The sequence below is a fragment of the Camelus bactrianus genome, chromosome 6 (genome assembly GCF_048773025.1).
Source record: "Camelus bactrianus isolate YW-2024 breed Bactrian camel chromosome 6, ASM4877302v1, whole genome shotgun sequence".
NCBI lineage: Eukaryota > Metazoa > Chordata > Mammalia > Artiodactyla > Camelidae > Camelus > Camelus bactrianus.
In genome coordinates this window covers 12,172,683-12,193,045 of record NC_133544.1, presented here as the reverse complement: position 1 = coordinate 12,193,045, position 20,363 = coordinate 12,172,683, and the positions used below count along the sequence as shown (strand labels likewise).

At 38.1% G+C, this 20,363-nt stretch overlaps 1 protein-coding gene across 4 annotated transcripts in view; it reads right to left on the bottom strand.

Moving 5' to 3' along the window:
• RPS6KA5 (ribosomal protein S6 kinase A5) overlaps positions 1-20,363 on the bottom strand; it is a 167,316-nt gene that overhangs the window by 12,995 nt on the left and 133,958 nt on the right. For all 4 annotated transcript variants that reach the window (XM_074365138.1, XM_045505672.2, XM_045505673.2 and 1 more), the window contains 7 exons: positions 14,562-14,712; positions 11,551-11,712; positions 9,584-9,709; positions 9,065-9,198; positions 8,311-8,404; positions 3,982-4,152; positions 93-284 (listed from right to left, as the gene is read on the bottom strand). In XM_074365138.1, the coding sequence (XP_074221239.1) occupies positions 93-284; positions 3,982-4,152; positions 8,311-8,404; positions 9,065-9,198; positions 9,584-9,709; positions 11,551-11,712; positions 14,562-14,712 (1,030 nt within the window). The remainder of the gene's footprint in view (positions 1-92; positions 285-3,981; positions 4,153-8,310; positions 8,405-9,064; positions 9,199-9,583; positions 9,710-11,550; positions 11,713-14,561; positions 14,713-20,363) is intronic.

Below are 20,363 nucleotides of genomic sequence, written 5' to 3'. Positions count from 1 at the left end.
ATTTAAGGAAAACAACAAAGAGGGAGATGTACAGAGGCCAGAGGCCATCAGGGAACTGGCTGAGTTCAGCGGCTCTGCTGACATGAACTCACCAAAATGACGCCCAAGCTCCAGAGGTCACAGGACTCATCGTAGCCGTTGTGATTCAAGAGCTCGGGGGCGGCGTAGTGAAGAGTGAAGCACGGTGTCTTCAGAGGCTGATTATCAGGCGGCTTTAAGCGTGCAAATCCAAAATCAATTACTTTGATTTCCAAATTGTCATTTTCATCGGTGAACAATAAATTCTGCCAGACACAAACACGTTAATTCATTAGTTTCTCATTAAAATGTCATGGGACTTGGTGATGCCACTGAGGCAGCATTGTCTGTCTATATGTTTGCAATGGATTCAGACACAGAGAGCTCTGCCGGGGGGTCTGGGAGCTGGATGTCAGTGTGCTGGTGCTCTCTGCTTTATGCTGTTTTGTATTATGTCAATTTTACGAGGTCATGTGGAAATTTTCGATGGTGCCATGCCTCTTCTTTGCCTACACTTTTCCCTCAGCGTGTGTTTGTCTTCTACTTCCTCCATCAACCTCCCTTCCAACCTGGCTCTCAGGCACCTACTTCTCATATAGCGATGCCGCCAAACTGAAGTTAGAAATTATTGTATTTACTTCAGGCATTTACTTTTCTTTCCAGTTATCAGCTCTGCATTATTAGCTCAGTGTCTTCACTTGTATTAGATCATTAATTGCATAAGGGCAGCATGTCCAGTTTATTCATGACTCTCATGCAGCATGTACTTGGTAAATATTTGTCCACTGAATGAAGTCATAAATAAAATAGTTATATAATATCTAGTATAGCCTATTAACATTGTAAATCAACTATAATTCAATTTAAAAAAGAATACACAGTGGAGACATACATTTTAGAAATATTTTCTCCAAAACAGTTAATATTTTTGATGCTTTTGGACATCTAACATTTTTTGATGCTTATGGATATTATCCCTCAAAGATTCAGAAAACACTGTTATTTTGAATCATTCACCAACCTATCTCAGTTGCTAAGGTTTTACTGATTACTTTTGTATTTACCACTTGTTTAAAAAATCCAACTGTACTGATTTTGTACACAAAATCACCGTTTTCATTAGTACATGAAGCTAGTACCCACAGTTAGTGAATCTGATTATACTGTCTTTAGACATCCTAACAAAATTTGTTACGCCTTTATGATCATTAAATTATTCCCCAGCTCTGGAACATCATTTGCTTTTTAATATTATTTAAGCTGAAATAAGATACATCATTGAAATCTTCATTGATACAAAGAAGAAAAGTCTTCTAAGCCTCCATTCAAAAGTTAAAAATGAAGGAAGTGGGAGGAAAGACAAGCAAAAAAATTAACTGAAAAGTTTTCTTAAATTTGCTATCATACAAAATGCTTAATCCTGAATATGCAATGGAATTAAAATGTGGGTATATCCACTTATATAACTGTTTTGAAATGATAAAACTGTAGAAATAGAGAACAGATTAGTAATTGCCAGGGTTAGGGACATGCGAGGGGACAGGGAAGTGAATGTGACCTTAAAGGCCAACAGGAGGATCCTTGTGGTGGTGGGACTGTTCTTACCTTGCATGACTGTATCAAGGTAAATATCCTGACTGTGATATTGGACTATAAATAGCATCAATTTGGGGAAAATGTGTAAAGGGTACAAGGGATTTCTCTATTATTTCTACAACTACATGTGAATCTATAATTCTCTCAAAATAAAAAAGATCAATTTACAAAACAAAAAAAAATTTAATGTAGATATAATTAAATGTAAGGCTTCATCACAACTGAAGTCACACCTGGGGTTCATGGATGTGTACTTGGGAGCAGTCTCAGCAAATGACTCCTGAGCTCCTCCAGCACAAGCACTGTGCTATGTACACAGCAGTGGATGAAGCACACCTGGCCAGTCTTCCCTGAGCCTGCAAGTCTTTGGAAATGACTTTAGTGTCTTCTATATTAAGACTGGCTAAGGACTTCCTTGATCTTAGATCTGGAAATGGAGGAGAAAGGCAGTCCCTCCCCACTCCTCTACCAATTCTCAGAGTAGAGTTGGGTGTGCATGGTCAGAAATGGTAGAAAGTAATCATTCAAACCCCTTTTATCCGTTCTGCTGGAAACTGATAAAATTTCTCAATCTTTCAAGAATATGGGGACCAGTTTGACAAATATAAAGCAGCCTACTAAGAATGTCAGCCAGCTTCTAAATTTATTTGATTCTCACCTAGAAATTATCTTGCCTATGCAGAATATGAATACCACATCAGTATCTACCAAAAGATACATAATCAGATCTTAAAATGCTACATCATTGGGAAAGGGATTAAACTTTTAGTCTGAAAATAATATATTCTGCCACTTAAAAGTCAAAGCTATTTTATTATGAAAATGTTAGTACAGGGCACATTTTCATGTCTCCAAAATTTATGCTGATTTGGGACTCTAATAGTAGAATGTCCTAAATAATCAGACAATTTTCCTTTTCAAATGACTGCTGGAAAGAAAAGCTTTATAACAAATAAGAAGAATTAAACTATGTGAGTATCTTTTTAATCTGTAAAATAGGAAGGCAAACTTAAATTCTGCTGGAGAGGACAGTTGCATCATTGGAGACTCATGAGGTGACAGATGGCCAGTTATCAAAGAATAAAACATGTGAAAATGAATTCTAGACAGTCATGGAACAGATCTTCTCAATTTAAAAAATTACATGCTTGTTCCTTGTCTATCAAAAAAACATTTAAGTGGTGTGCTTTCACTTTTAAAAATAGATGCTAATCTCCAATGTACGGAGCACCATATTTTGAGTGGGTGTTGTGTAGGAGAGTGAGAACTCTGATGAAGGAAGCAGAGGGGTAGCTATCATAGTTACAATTTCATAAAATACAATTCACTTTTGATTAATTACAAGTAATATGACTAATAGTCATAGAAAGTACACAGACAGAGGTTTAAATCCTTTAGGAATCATTCAATTATATACGAATGCACAGAATTCCATTTTAAAAACATCTTCCTACCAATAATCCAAGATGCTTAAATAAAAGGCAAAAATGGTGCCTTTGGGGAACTATTCTTTGTGGTCTCACACAAAAAATAAACACCAACTTATTATTTTAAATACACTTGAAAATGCATTATAATCACATGGTAATTAAAACTGAAATTCTAATTTAGGGAGTAAATATATATAATTTTGCATATGGTAGATGATGATTCATTGTTACCCTTTTATAAATTATTGGATTTTGTTTTCCAATTTTCATTATTTTGATTTTTATAAAAGAGGAATTTTCATATTTTTGGTACTAAAAAGAGATAATTTTAGAGTTAGGACCTTCTTTAAGAACCTTTTGAAAGAAGAAATATATAAAAAGCTGCTACTTCTGCATTGCTACAGAGTTCTATAAATATTACATGAGCAAGGAAAAGCACTTGTAAGGATGGCAAACTAATTAAACTAAGAGAATGCTTTATATTTAAATATTTAGAACAGAATTATAAATACTCCTATTCATGAGCTAATCAATTTGATTATAAAAGTGAAAGATAAGTTTTCAAAATACACCATAAAAAACCCCCTCCAAAATGGTATACATTTAGGAGGGATATTTTCTGCCACAAAAATTTCCATTGCTATTTTTAGTCCACAACTGTTGCATAAAGTATTTCTTCCATAAAAGGCTCTCACACATATAAATATAAGCTCGAGATGATCGGCTGGCAAAAAAAAAAAAAAGACAAATTTATTTTATACTGAAATAGAAGAGAAAAAAAATCCAAGAAACATGATATTTGCAAATATCTATTTAGCAGAAAGCCCTGAAAATAAAAACACAAAACAAAAACAAAACAAAAAAGCCCACACATATCTGGAGGATATTTAATAATGATGCTTGATTGCATTATATGAGAGAACATGTAATTTTATACCTCGGGTTTCAAATCTCTATGTACCACTCCGACATCATGCATGTGGCTTACAGCCGAAACAAGCTTCCGCATGATGTAGCTGGCTTCCGTCTCACTGAAGTGTTTCTTTCTCTTAATTCGCTCAAACAGCTCTCCTCCATTTAGAAGTTCCATCACTAGAAACGTGTGAAGCTAGAAAAGACAGGAGAATGTGGAGGGGCTTAATGCAGAGGAGTAGAAGCTAATCAATGTATAAAATATTTATTGAATATGAATCACTACCAACACATTTAAATAGTCCCTTGTTAAAATAATCAAGGGCAATCCTTGTATTTTAGAGGAAAGAGTTGAAGGATAATGTGGCTTTTTTAGAATTCTATTTCGGTAATGGAAAATTTCAAGCACTGCAGAGAAATCTTTATATATATCTCCTTGACTAATTCTTTCATTTGAATTCCATTCCAACGCTCTCTATCAAGTTTACATATCTTTCTTTTTAAAGTGTGACCTAGTACTGATAATAATGTGAAATTGGCTGTTTTAAATAATAAGGAAGATTGCTGACAGAACATGGGTAACTGTCCATGAGAGGCCTGACACACACATTTAATGGCAAATTTACCTTTCAAAAAAGGCATTGTTGGATGATGTCACTTTAAATCTGTTAGGGCTCAGCAGATTAGTTTCAGGGTTGCTGTTAATACTCACGGCAAACACTTATAACTCACTGTGGGCTTTTTTTTTTTTAACTGCTTTTGATTCCAATGGCATTATCTTAATTAAATAACTTAAATAGTTATATATTTACTATTTCCATAAAGAAAATAACATAGGAGCTATTGAAAAGCAAAGGAATTGTATCAGCTCTCCAATGAACACAAAAAAGTTTAAAAAAGATATCAAGTCAATATTCAAATCCAGGTGCTATGCATTATAGCAGCACCAATGTCACTAAAGAAACAAAATAAAGTATGCTTCCCTTTGAATTAGCAAAGTCCAGAAACATTGCTTCATGGAAAAGACAACTATAAATACATTATCCTGCACGCAACTGTCAAATTCTAGAAGGTGAATAACACTTTTAACGAGAGAATTGCTCCCAGGCTACTAGAGATCATGCTGATTTATCTACATCAGACAGGTAAGGTCAGAGCTAAAGGTCTGCTACAGGTATATGCCAGCAAGCTTTAAAAAAATGGGGGCAACACTTACAGTGGTTTAAGAGATAGGTTTTAGAGTCAAACCTGGATCTGAATGCCAGTTCTGCTACTTATGAGAAGAGTATCTTAATTATCCATCAGAGTCAACAGTATGAGATGGGACTATGGAAACAAAAGATTAAAATGATACATGGAAGGGTCACAAACCAAGAATGTGGGCGGTCTCCAGAAGCTAAAAAAGGCAAGTCAATAAACTGACCCTTCGAATCTCCAGAAGGAACCAGCCCTGCTGATACTCTGACTTTACACCAGTGAGGCTGATTTTGAACTTCTGACCTCCAGTCTGTTAGATGATAAATTTATATTGTTTTAGGCTTGTGGGAATTTGTAACAGCAGCAATAGGAAAGGAATAAAGCAGTAACGTACAAATCATGGAACACAAAACTATACTGCTGTATGGTCAAAGGCTGGAGACACACCCTCAATCAGTTTCACCCATTAGTGAAAAAGAGGACGGTGTTGGATTTGGGGACGATCTAGGCAACTGTCACCATTATGGAAAAAATAACTCAAAGTACCAACAACTGTATATTAGAATAACAATATACTGGTATACGTAGGATTGTAACACGAGATAGTTTACATTCTAATAACTCTTTATAAAAATAGCAAATAATATGGACAGCCACATGTAAATCAATGAGGTTAGAACACTCCCTCACACCATACACAAAAATACACTCAAAATGGTGGTGCAGCCACTATGGAGGACAGTATGGAAGTTCCTTAAAAAACTAAAAGTAGAGTAACCATATGATCCAGCAATCCCACTCTTGGGCATATTTCTAGAAAAGATGAAAACTCTAATTCCTAAAGATAATGCACCCCAATGTTCACAGCAGCACTATTTACAACAGCCAAGACATGGAAGCAACCTAAGTATCTGTAACAGAGGAATGGATAAAGAAGATGTGGTATACACGCGCACACACACACACACACACACACACACACACACACACACACACACACAGGAATATTACTCAGCCATAAAAAAGAATGAATTAATGCCATCTGCAGCAACATGGAAGGACCTAGAAATTATCATACTAAGTGAAGTAAGTCAGAGAAAGATAAATATCATATGTTATCACTTATTTGTGGAATCTAAAAAAAATGATACAAGTGAACTTATTTACAAAACAGACTCACAGACACAGAAAACAATCTTATGGTTACCAAAAGGGAAGAGGGGGAAGGGATAAATTAGGAATTTGGTATTAACAGGTACACAGTACTATACATAAAATAGATAAACAACAAAGACCTACTGTATAGCACAGGGAACTATATCAGTATCTTATAATAACCTATAATGGAAAGGAATCTGAAAAAGAGTAAGATAGATAGATAGACAGATAGATTGGATTGAATCACTTTGCTGTACACCTGAAACTAACACTACACTATAAATCAACTATACTTCAATAAAAAAATTTAAACAAAAAAAAGCAAATAATAAATTTAACTTGTGACATAAAGAAAAAATCAGGGATGCAGTTCCTGAGATCTGACAGTGGCCTGAAGGTCAGAGAGTGAATGTCTTGGCTGGGAAGTAGCCAGGGGCACAGCTGCAAAACCACAGAGGGGCAACTTGAAGGTCATCCACCAAGCCCTTGATTGATATGTGAGTCATCTTCGACAGAAGACTGTCCAGGCTCTTCCTAACCATCCCCAGTGGATGGGGGACTCACTACCTCCACTGTAGTTGTAGTCCAATGAGGTGGAGGCAGTACATGAGCAGGGAGAGCACTTCCCCCTGAGTCTTTGCTTCAAAGATGCTCCTTTTCTGATTATAAGCACCAAACAGCAGGTAGATGGTGATGTCATTTCTGGATGCTCACCTCACCTGATGTGAAAACCAGGCTATGTGTCTGCCTCTCCTAAGGCAATAGACAAAGTCATGAAAGGCTGGTTTTGAGGTTGGACTGTGCGAGTTCAGATCCCAGCATTACCACTCACACACTGGGAAACCCTGTTACCTGATTTCTGTGAGTTTTGGCTTTCTCACCTCATAGAGTTACTATAAGGATTGAATAAGACAACACATTTAGAATGAGTGCTACCATACCTGGATCCCAAAAGGTGTATGGTTACCATGCCCCTGCTGCTGCTGCCTGGCTTCCCCACAATGTATCATCCTTGGCCATGGTGCTCGGGGAAAGTTCAGTGTGGTAGAGAACCAGGCCACAGCTCTCCAAGTACACGGATGTTACAGCAGCACCACGGAGAGAGCCCCAAAACAGAGACCAGGTTTTCCTACTAGATATTCACTGATTTGCTATGTGACTTCAGTTGGACAAGTCTCGTGACTACCCCCCCCCTTTTTTCCCTGTGGGAAAACACTCATTGCCTTCCTGAACATCAGTTTCTTCTTTGGTAAAGTTAGGGCCAACTGCATCTAGGATTGGTTGTAGCTCTTGTGGCTAGCACATTGTCTTGAGTAAGACTGTGTCATCCCACCCAGTCTCAGGAGGAAAGGTGACTGTAATGGGGCAACTTCTGTTGGGGAAGGTGGCAGTGGAGGGGCTGGGAGGAGACATGGGTCTGATGCAACAGCGTTCCTCCCATATCCAAAGTTATACGCTTCTGGCTAGGCTCCTGCTGGAAAGCGATACTGGGGTTAGAAGAGGGGCGGCGAGCAGTGCTCGGAGCAGAACCCACCACCTAGAGGAAGATGCAAGGGGAGCATCTTTGCCCTTCTGCTTCCTATTTGGTCTTTAGTTTGCACTAATGCGGCTTCAGGCTCTCTAAGTTCTACTCTTGAAGTGAAAGGATTAAGTTAAAGGCTGAAAATTACTGAGTACTGAGAAGTACGTGGCAGTGAAGCTTCATGGGGTGGCAGCTGAGCTGGCAATAAAAACAAGGAGCTGGTGGCAGTGCCCCGGGGCTCCCCACCCCCCACCCTACTTCTGTGTCCTACATGACCACTACTGAGTCATGAAAAGCAACAGTGAAAGAAGGCATTGATTTTGGGGTGGGTGAGACTGTGTGCGGAGTGGTTTCTCTGCCCTCTCGAGTGGCTGGGTCATGTCCCATATCCCCGAGTGACCCAGCGGCACCAACAAAACTGGTGAAAAGTAGAACCTTGTATATGAATGAGGATGCATAGAAAAATAGGTGGGATACCTGATCATGAAAAACTTCATGTAGTTTCACGATATTGGGGTGTCCTTCACAGAGTTTCAGAGCTGTTATTTCTTTCTGAGTATTGGCTTCCATCCTGTAAGATAAAGCAGTTAGTCTCCACGTGCCTCATCACCAAGTTTTTGTAAGTATTGCCCCCAACTCTAATTTTGTTTTTATTTATGGTATATTCAGAATGTCAGTGTCAAAGTATCAGAACGAAGCTTCCATGAAAGTAGTGAGTCACGCACCAACCAGAACAAGTAGTGCATTATTCTTGAGGAAAATGAGTCAGAAAAGAGCTAATCATATGAAGAAACGGATGCCCTCCTTGCTTGACAACTTGGTAATAAGAATATATAATCACAGAGGTAATAATCAGTTACCAAACCAACTAGCTGTCTCTCAAAGCTACCCATAGATTGCTAAGTAATTTCAGAAAAAAATATTTCAAATGTACAACTAATAGGAAAGGCAACAGCTGCTGAATTCGCTAAGCAGGGCAGACTAAATATCACTACCACGAGAAAATCTTTTCACAATAATCTCAAAAGCAGACCATAGTCTGATTTATGTCTAAAATGGATTACTTTCTCAGAGTTAGAATTGTGGATCAACTGATGAGCTGAATGGCTAAAACCATGGTTAAAAACTTACAATATACCATTACTTTCCTTTTAAATACAAAAAAATCTTAATTTATGGACTCTGTTGACTAGGATGAAGACATAAGAGAGACTGCCAGAAATGGTGATACCTTTTGCTGATAATTTTGACTGCAAATGCTTGGTTACTTTTTTTGTGTATGCACTTTCGACAAATGGAAAAACTTCCTTCTCCCAATGGTTTGTCCTTCAGATCTAGGTCATAGTGTTGATAGAACGGAGAGTCCTGATGAGAAACCAACATCATTTAACTTAAGAAAATATTAGTAATACCCAGGGATAGATAAAATTGTAGAGCAACAGAACATCATTCATGTTAATAAATATGAATGGAATACATTTATTATCTTTAATAATTCACCTTTAGCTCATCTCTATCATCTATATCACTTATATAAAATACATAATTTTCTATTGCTGTAAAAAAGGAGCTCATTCAAACTGATGTTAATAATTCTCTAGGGCAAATACTGCTATTTCCATTTATTCATTTTTTTCAAATTACATTTTAGTTGAGTGGAAAGTCTATTAAACTTACTGGAGTTGAGAAAGTCAATTAGTGTTGGTATTTAAACCATAAATATGTCATATAATTAACCACATCTATATACCTTCATCATTGCACTCCTAGCAACATTTGTCACTCCAGGACGGTCAACTCCCACGTGAGACTGAAGAGGGTCTATGACGGCTGCATTACGCTTGAACAGGATAGAAGGAGCAACAAAGGAATAGCCCTAAAAAAAAAAAATAAAGAGTAAAAAAATAAAGATTTGCGATTTTCCAGTTTAGCACAGTCTCAATTGTAGCATTTTTTTCTTAAATCAAGAAAGAAGAATGAAAAGTGCTCAAGTATTTGTTAAGCTGAATCTAATTTTATTTTATTTGTAATCCAAAATGCAAGGTTATTTCAAATCAATAGAATAAGGCTTTTCAGAAGGAGATAATGCCATCTTCTGGTAGAACTAAACCAATTCAAAATTAAAGGCAGAAAGGCACCTCCTCCCTTTCCCATCCCCAATATCTGACTCATAGCTATAATTCTTTTGCATTGCTGATAAGTTTGCTTGTAAACATCTAAATTCTCAAAAAAGGTAGAGTTAAGGTACCAAAAAGTGAGTCAAATGCTACCATTTTTCAAACCAGAAAACTAGCAATTCCAGTTAATTTCTAATTCAACCATTATTTGACTCTGATTATATTTCCTTAGGTTAATTACATTTATAATCAAGTTTTAAAAGAGGAATAAACTCAAACAGCAGAATGATATGCTGAACGAAAAGTGGTACAGATCTTCCTTGACTTACCACGGGGTTATGTCCTGATAAACCCACCATAAATTGAAAATATCACAGGTTGAAAAATGCATGTAACACACCTAACCTATCGAACATCATAGTTTAGCCGAGCCTACCTTGAAACGTGCTCCGAACACTGACATTAGCCTATAGTTGGGCAGCATCATCTAACACAGAGCCTGTATATATAATATATAATATAATGAAGTGTTAACTATCTCATGTCCCTTACTGAACACTGTACTGAAAGTGAAAGACAATGGCTGTGTGAGTCCAGAACGGTTGTAAGTGTGTCAGCATTTATCCTTGGGACGCGGGGCTGACGGGCAGCTGTGCTCACTGCTGCCGCCCAGCATCATGGAGAGGACCGTACTGCGTATCATCATTCCAGGAAAGATAAAAATTCAAAGTGTGGCTTCTACTGAATGTGCATCACTTTTGCACTATTGTGAAGTCAAAAAATCCTAAATTGAACCCATAAATCAGGGACCATCTGCATAATGATGGGTGGTTAATCTGTTCAAGCTAGAACATTCACTAGTTCAAGGAATGTTTTTTTTCAACATCTGCTATGTGCCCAGCCAAGTGCTAGACAGTAGTGTCACCAACGTCCAGAGACAGTGTCTCAAAGGCCAGATTAAACCATACTACTGGGATATTTACTAGAGTCAAAGAAAGGAAGCTATGATGCCATTTAATGGTTAGAATATTTTATGTTAAGTTTGAGAAAAGATCCTAAATATGAAATTCTTTCTAAATCTTTTTTAAGAATTGGGAAATAGTTCAGATTATTCACTGAAAATAAAGAATCAGATAGGTGGGAGCGGGTATAGCTCAAGTGGCAGAGTGCATGCTTAGCATACACAAGGTCCTGGGTTCGATCCTCAGTACCTCCTCTAAAAATAAATAAATGAATAAACCTAATTACCTCCCTCTCAAAAAAAACAATTAAAAAAATCAGATAATATTGCATATGAATTAAGGACTATTTTGTATGAATAGATGTAAGCTAAAGTAGTATTGTATTTTCTATAAAAGAAACTGAACAAAAATAAAATTTCAGGTATAAATTCCACTTACATAAAAAAACACATAAATAATGTCTGCTATTTAACAAACCATAAGCTTCAGTTAACAATTTGCAATATCTCTGTACTTAATTTTGAAGAGATTAGAGAATCATGTTTTTCAAGATGCCAAAAAACTTTCAAATGGGAAAATTAATCTTTTCCTTCAAAGCACACATGGCCAACCAACCCGCGTGCGCCCTTGGAGGTTACCTGAAACAGCCTCTCGGAGCTCTGGGGCAGTGCCGCGGGAGAGTAGGTGGGGTCCATTTCTGTGAACTCTTCTGCAAAGTTACTCACATCTAATTCATCCCGGATGACTGGCTTAAAGGGCGCCGGCACTTTTTTGGCAGCTAAATCATCCCAATTTATTTTCTGAAACAGAGAAAGAAAATTGGTACAACAGAGAAATCAACAAAGTTGAAACGTATTTTTTAAAAATAACAAAGATAGATAATAATTTTAATTGATCAACAGAGAGAGAAGCACATATTTCAAACCAATGATTAAAAAAAAATTTGTTTTTCACAGGCAGGAGCACATTTTTTTTTTATTGCAGCTTGTAGCTCCAGCCAATGCTGCGTCTGAAAGATGAGACTGCTCTCCATCACTGTGCCGTCTCATCCTGGCCTCTGGGGGGCACCAGGACACCCTAGTTTACCCCTAGGGATAACAAAAATTATTTTGTCCTGAGTCCCCTGAGAAAGGTGTTAAACCAAAACCAAACTGACCCAATCTAAACTAAACTATAATAAAGCTTTAGTATGGATATGAATACTAACTGCAAAGGAGTATTTCCATTTTCTAGAGGCAGTGTTAACTAGCTCTCCTCTTGTTCTTGATATTCCTCCTGGCCATCTGGACAGATTAGGCAATAAACAAACTCACTCTAACTCATGCTATGGTTTATGTCTGTAAGTCTAAATGATGCTGTGATAGTATGAACTGATGTAAGCACTCTTTTCTCATTCAACTGTATTCCAGCATTTCAACATTGCCTCTTCTCTTCCCCATGGGATAATCCAAGTCCCCTTTCCACCCATGTCAGTCACCTACTATCTGCTAAACTGCCATGTCTTCTATTTTTCAAATTCAACCCTCTCTTCTGTTTTCTTTATGCTCCTTCTGCCACTTAGAACAACCTCAGATAATACTGATTTGAATCCCACAGATATCCTATTAATGTATTTCTCTTAAATCTAAGATATCATCAATAGTAAGATACACCACTACTGAATGTACCATTAAGAAAGAAAAAGCATTACCAATTAGAATAGTAAGCTGTTGTCTGTTGTAAGCTGCATATTGCTTTCAGAGATGGTAAAACGGGAAACTTGTCCTTCCTGGTTGGTGACATTCAGTAAGTTTAATCAACTAACATTAAGTGTTTTTATTATGCCCTCTTGTGGAGGCAATGGAGGTAGAATCATTAAATTACAGATCTTCAAATTTTTAGCTAGAATGGTTTTAGAGATCATTTAGTTCAGTGCCTTTATTTGGTCCATGTGGAAACTGAAGCCCAGAAATAAGAACTAACCTTTTCATTTAAACGTTAGCCAGTGGAAGGGCCAGTCTCTCGACTTTCTAGTTCATGTTCTTTCCTCTATGTGGCTGTAATGTTTTCCATTACAAGCATATGATTTATTCTTGGCTATTGTACATACATTAAGAGAAACTTCCAGAGTAAAGGGGTAATTAAAAGAAATATGTTGTGAGCAGGAGAACGTTTAGTATGTAGAAAATTGAATGTTATTACAATCCTCTCCACTTTCACTCCATTTGGGTCTTTACAAGTAGAATTCTGGTCTTTCCTAGTAGAATTCTGGTCTTTCCTGAAGTATCCCTGTCATTGAAAAAGTCAAAGCAATTAAATAACCTAAAACTACTATTCAAAGCTACAGAAAAGAGAAATTTCTCTAATATGAAAGCTATATTGCAATACTCACAAATACAAGGAACCATGGAGAAAAAGATCCAAGGAAAATACGATTTAGGCTATTTTGCTTGAATATTTCCTTAAATTTTACCTTGTTAATTTTTGAGCCAAACTTCTGAACAAGATATTTGAAATAGTTTGTTTAAATGTTAACCTTTCCAAGCCATATTAATCTATGAAATGCACACACTGAGAAATTAACTTTATTTTAAATGTATTTCTCACCGTTACTGAACTTTTGTAAGATGTACAGTAATATTTTTTAAATGTTTACACCAAAAGACTGAAATAAATGTGCCCTTTTCCAGGCATACAAGTGCAGAGAGATAATTCTTATTCTCAATCACTATTTGTTTTTCTAAATTAAAAAAAAAAAAAAAACAGTAAGCAACAACATGAAAGCTTACTTTACAGCAGATTTTTTCTTTGTTTTGGTATGATACTTTCATTCATGTTGGTGATAACAATGTAAAAGCTCAGTTTGCAGAATAAAAATAAAACTTGGATGGTCTCTTTAGACCATAAATAGTGAGGTCATGCTTGTTGATAGGACAGAATTATTTAAAAGTCATAAGCTTAGAGTTTTAGAAATCAAGGTCATGTGATCCCAAGTTGACTATTTAGATTGAAATAACTAACCAACTCAGTCAATTTAACTTTTTTTTTCCAGTTACCTAAAATTTTGGTGACTTTTTTGGACCAAATTGAGCAAACTAGGTTGAGCAGATGTGCTGGTGCTCTGTAGAATGGTCTCATTAGGCTTTTTCAGAATAAGAAAAGCACCATCTCAAGTACAAAGAAAATAAATGAATAGTTCTCTAATATATTATAGATATGTAACTGAGAAATAGGCCGATTTTGAATTTTCTAAGATTGCTCCTGGGAGAAGAAGAGATGAGATCACCATTTAAATGGTATAACACAGTGGCAGTAATTACTCATAAACCGGGGAGAGATATAAAAAATAAAAGCAGAAGTCTCCTCAGTCCATATGCCTAAATCACGAGATCATAAATGGAAACCAGTACTCAGAAACTCTAACCAATTAGTATGTAGAAAATTGAATGTTAAGATTCTCCCCGCTCTCCGTTTACGGAGAAAAAGACCATATAGGTCTCTATATGGTCTGATCCTTTCTTAAAGGGTTCCTGTCATTTAAAAGAGATACAACGTACATAAAAATAGGGAAAAAATAACTCTAAAATGGAACATGTTCACTCATTTCATCAAGAATGCCAAGTACCCTGAAAACAGCAGGGCATATAAAACCATCTGTTCAATGTTTCACCTGAAAAAAGAGATGTTCTTTGATTTCATCCGCATCACGTGGACCACATCCCAGTCTTTTCTTGGGATCTTTCATCAAGAGACGCTGAATGAGGTCTTTGGCTACAGCACTCATTTCTTGGGGATACGGAGGCTCGCTTTTTAATATTCTCCTGGAGGCAGATAAAACTTGCTGTTAAAACAACCAGAGGACGAATCTACAGTGACAGTGTTCTTTGCAGAAACGATTACAGTGTGACACACTTTGAAATTGAACTATATATGAAAAACAGAGATAAAAATATTTAAATTGAGATACCATGAAATCACATTTCCGAAACTTAAATAAGCAGAAACAGGAAGTATTGGATCAATTTCTAGTACATCAATCCTAATAGGAAACTACCATCCCAAATATTTAATTAGGAAAAAAAGGCTTGGGGTTGAATTAGATTCCTTATCTAGGGACTTGACTCTATGATGAAAGATTTCATAGTAGAACCAACTTTAATAAATTCAGAGCAGTGAAGTCAGCACTCAGATTTGCAAGGACAAAAGAAACCCCAACTGTACCCGCCTCACTTCTCTTTCCCCGGATGCCAGTGAACAGAAGGCGCCAGCGGGAAGGCAGAGGGAAGGAAGACCGAGACAGGGAGAGTAAGAACCACTTGGAAGTGGCTCAGCTTCTGATATCTGAAAATGAGCACCAGAGCTGGGGGCTTTTCATGGGATGAAAGCATCTGCTTCACTACCTGCTACGATGAAACAGACAGGTAAGCCTTTGAAGGCGAGTGGTGCTCCAAGGTAGAGTGAACATTGCTATTTATTATGGAAAGTAAAAATTGGGATAGTCAGGTTTCCTGATGAAGTATTTTAGATTACTCTAAAGTCACAGAAGAAATCAATCCAATCCAAATGTACCTTTGCCCCTCTTAAAAGCCAGAGCAATAATTTAAAGAGAAATAATGGAAGGGCCTGAGTGAAATTAAGAAGCTTAACACAGGACACTTGGAGATAAATAGCTTCTCAATTATTTGGGTTTGCAAAAAGATTCCTCTGTTGTGCATTAAAATATCAATAACTGTTATGAAACCAAAAACAGATAATAAGTTGTAACAGACAGTATCATGCTGTAAGAACAGGGACTTTGGAGCCAGATCAGTTTCAAACACTGGCTCTGCTGCTTATTGGCTGTGTGACCTTGAAACAGGTAATTAATGTCTTTGCACCACAGTCTCAACCATTTTCTCCACAGCAGTACCTACCTAAATGGGTATTATGATGCATCAATGAGTTAAAGCGTCATATGGTGCTTGGAATAGCACCTGAAACGTAGCATATGCTTGATAAATGTGGGCTCTAGCTTTCCTACTCCCTCACTGAAGGCAACCACAGGAAAAGGGAGACACTGTGGCAAGTAGAAACTGAACATCAGTGAAACGATGGTGGAACGGTATCTTTTAACTAAACATTCCAACAGGAGTGTTTATTTCAAAGCTAATTCTACTTCTAGGACTCCATCCTGGGAACCTAAGAAAATGCTGAAAGAACAAGCCAAAAAAAAAAAAAAAAAAAAAGCAGACCCCTCTTTTCTTTCTGATTCTTTAGTTTTCTCCCATTGCTCACTGCCCATCAGGGTTGCAACATTAGAGAGAAGAAGGCACTTTGGCTGACTTCATCTGAGGGTACTGACTCTGTACCGTTACTTAAACCTGAGTCACCGACCTTTACTGGACGTCTGCTCTGTACCAGGCACTGGGGAAAGGAATGGTCAGTCTTGTTGACCATAGTGGATTCATGGAGAAGGAGGGCCAGCGAGACAGCAGTGAGCACCCGAAGACAGGCACGGCCCCACCGAGATGCCCAGACTGGAGGGAGGCCCGGGAGGCCCAGGAGACCCCGCGCACTCCTTGGGGCGGTGGTTTGGACACACCACCAGCAACACTGGTGTGTAACCGAGGTGTGCGGCAGGTCCACGTGCAGGGAACAGAAGTTTGGATTCAGATGAGACAGGGATTAGATCCGGAAGAAACAGAGTAGAAATCTCTAGGAATTCCTGCTGAAAACAGTGCTGAGAAGGGAACACAGAAAACAAACAGCGATGGCCCCAAACCCTCCCCTGTCCTAAGTGAAAATCCTGCGACCAGAACCAGCGGGGGCAGACCCTCACGGAGGATGCTGGACACCAACCACCCAGCGTGGAGGAGGGAAAGCGGGAGCCACGGTGGAGGATCACGGAAGGACCATCACCAGGCACCCTGTTGTCTCGTGAGCAGAGTGGCACGGGGTTTCCTCAGCGATGTGGAGAGGCTCGGAAGCCCACGAAGAGGACCTGAAACTGGGGGCAGGGTGGGAAGGAGGGAGGCTTACAGCAGGCTCAACCCTTTTCTCCACAGGAAGGTGATCTTAGATTTACCTTCTCCTTGTACTGTTTCCTTGAAACGCACCGGTTCAAGATGGCTGTGAAGCATCAGGTGCGAAGTCACCCCTGAGACGTGAGCTGTGCCCGCCCGACAGGTGTGAGCAGGCACGTGGGCCCTGGGGGTTGTCTCATCCAGGACTATTTCAAACACCTTCTCCAGTTTCTGTTGTTCTCCCCTCCCCAAGGGTGCCCTTGTTGGGGCTTGGAAGCCATGCTCATGGGAGTTAGAAGAGAGTCCCTCTGTTGAGCTTCCCATGCCGGGGTGGTCCACACCCACCCACCTGGTCTCATCACTAGTGGCTGAGGGTTTCCTTTCTGGGCTGGGAAGCCAGGCCTGGGTAGTTGGAAGGACCCCTGATGAAGATGTGCTTGATGCTGTCATGCCAATACACTGTGTTTCCTGACCTCTATCCTTCTAGAAAGCAAAGTAAAACTAGTGCCAGATTCTGGCCTACTGTGCCCTGTGAGTATGACCATCAATCTGAGTGCCAGTCCACTGGGGCTGTGCAGAGTGGGCACTAAGAAACGCAGAGGCAGGTGGAGGACTACTCTGGGACGCCCAGTCGTAGCAATACCAGGGCATCCTGCAATGAGGGCTGGGAGACGTTGCTCGAGTGTTGCTGGCACTTCACCTCTTCCAATGTGCTTCATTTCTGAATCAGTAATAACCCAGAGCTATTTTTTTCTTGCTTGCAATTGAATCTTAGAGCCCTCTGTCAAATCAGAACAGGCTCTGAGTTAACACATCACGTTGAACACTGCACGTGTACGCTATCATTTAATCCATACACAATCCTATCCAAAGGTATTACTGTCCCTGTTCTACAGATGAGGAAAGATTCCTTTCAAAAAGCAAGAAATACACAGAGGAATTAAAATTTCAACCAGATATTTTATAACATGGATGATTTTAGTATTTATTCACCAGAATAATTGATAACATAGTTCAGAAAATTTGGAAAAAGAAAATAATGGGGAGAATTTGCCCACCTACATATTAAAATGTATTATAAATAAAACTGTGAAAGTGAAGTGGTAGTAAAATAAGTGAACGGCCATATCAAGTGGACAGAAGAAACAACTTGAAAAATAGCCAGGCATATACAAAAACTTACACTGTTTTTAAAAAGTGACCAGCCAACATAGGAGATGCCACGTTGTTTGACAAATATGTTGAGCAAACCAGCTATTTGGGAAAGTAACACACAAGACAAGACCTTGTCTTACATCACAACCCCAAATAAACTCTGAATGGATTGAGGAATTACATGTAAAAAGCAAAATAAAAATAAAATTAAAACCTGTAACAATATATAAATGAATATAACATTTCTTCCTATTCATGAATGTAAGTTTCTGAAAACCCCTGTGGTAAGAGAAATTCACAACTGATTAGCTTGAGAATTTATGGAGCAATAAAAAAAAGAATTTATGGAGTAAAGGGTGAGGACATCAAGATTAAAATGGCCCTAAGACGGAGAGAGAGATGGGTAGATGGGTAGATACATAATTAGCAAGTATGGTAAAATACTCAAGCTAGAATCATGGCAGTGAGTATGTGGGTGTCCACTGTAACAAATATTTGAAAATTTTCATAATAAAATGTGGAAACAGTGAGCCTGTGAAACTTGGCACATGTGTTTTGTATGTTCACTAAAATGTAACAACAAAAGGAACTGTCCCAATAAAAAAATTATCAATCCAAGACATGGAAACAACTTAAATGTCCACTGACAGATGACTGGATAAAGAAGTTGTGGTAAGTATATACAATGGAATACTACTCAGCCATAAAAAAGAATGGAATGCCATTTGCAACAACATGGAAGAACATGGAGATCATCATGCTAAGTGAAGTGAGCCAGAAAGAGAAAGAAAAATACCATATGATATCACTTATATGTGGAATCTAAAAAAAAAAAGGACATAAATGAACTTATTTACAAAATAGACTCACAGACAAAGAAAACAAACTTATGATCACCAGTGAGGGGAAAGGGTGGGGAAGGTTAAATTGGGAGTTTGGGATTTGCAGATAATTACTGTATATAAAATAAGTAAATAACAAGGTCCTCCTGTATTCAGGGAACTATATTCTATACCTTGTAATGAATGGCCTATAATGAAAAAGAACATGAAAAGGAAGAAAAAATATATATGTATATCTGAATCACTAAGCTGTACACCAGAAATTAACACATTGTAAATTGACTATACTTCAATTAAAAAAAAGTTATCAATGACTTTTAGTACAGTGGTATGCTCACCCCCTCACTCCACTAAGGTCTTAACTGCACATCACCTAGATCTTACAAAATCACTGTTTCTCTACATTCTTTTCCTCTTTACCTTATTTTATTTTTCTTCATGGAATTTAAACACTATTCTATATTTTTGTCTATTATCCATCTCTCCCAATTAAAATGTAAGCTCAATGGCAGTAGGGATTCTCTTTTTTGAAAAAGCAGTCTTGTTCACTGCTTTATTCCCAGGGCCTGGAACACTTTAACACATAGCAAGTGCTCAACAAATATTTACTGAATCAATACATGTCTAATTGTCCTCCGTTTACTATACCAGGGTCTTTCTTCCTCAGTTTCGATAGATGCCTGCAGAGAACTGTTTTGCTTTTTTGCAGGTGGCATGCATTCTCATGGGTTGGTTGTTTATTTCCATTTGGCCTCCATTTGAAAGTTCACAATCTTTCCCATTGTGTGACTTAATGTTGTGGACTCTCACTTCCTGGTTTCCATGTGTTTCCAGAATTACAGAATTACTTATGCGCCTGCCTGAATTAGAAAGAGTTTTCAGTAAACTTCACTTACTCTAAATTTTTGTTCAATAATAGAGGAATAGTAAAGTATATTACAGTGCATCTATTCAATGGTATATTAAATAGCCACTATAAAATTATATTTATGAAGAGTTTGCAATTAGAGAATGCTTATAAATCTACATAAAAACTGCAAAATATGAAGTTACATTTCTAGTATGAGCACATTATTCAGGTGACTAAGACTGAAAGGAAATATTAGCAGTGTTGTCTCTGGGTAATATTACTGCTGTTTTCCCGTTATACGTGCTTTAAACTGTAATGAACATTACTTTTAGAACAGGAACAATAAAATGAACTTCATTTACAGGATGACAGACCCGCTGAGAGCAGTTCACAGACTGGCAAGGACTCCAGGGAGTCTCGAAGCTCCTGTCTGCAGGGCCCTGTGCGTGTTTCCCCACCATCTATCCGAAAGGCACTTCCTTCCACCCTTGGCCTGTGTTGTCTGTGGGCCCGTACTTCCCAGTCCTTTACTGGAAATAAGCATCTGCCTCCCCTAGAAACAGCTGCATGGAACCAAATGTTACCCAGGAGAGAGCATGAAGCAACTTCCCAGCCACTCTGCA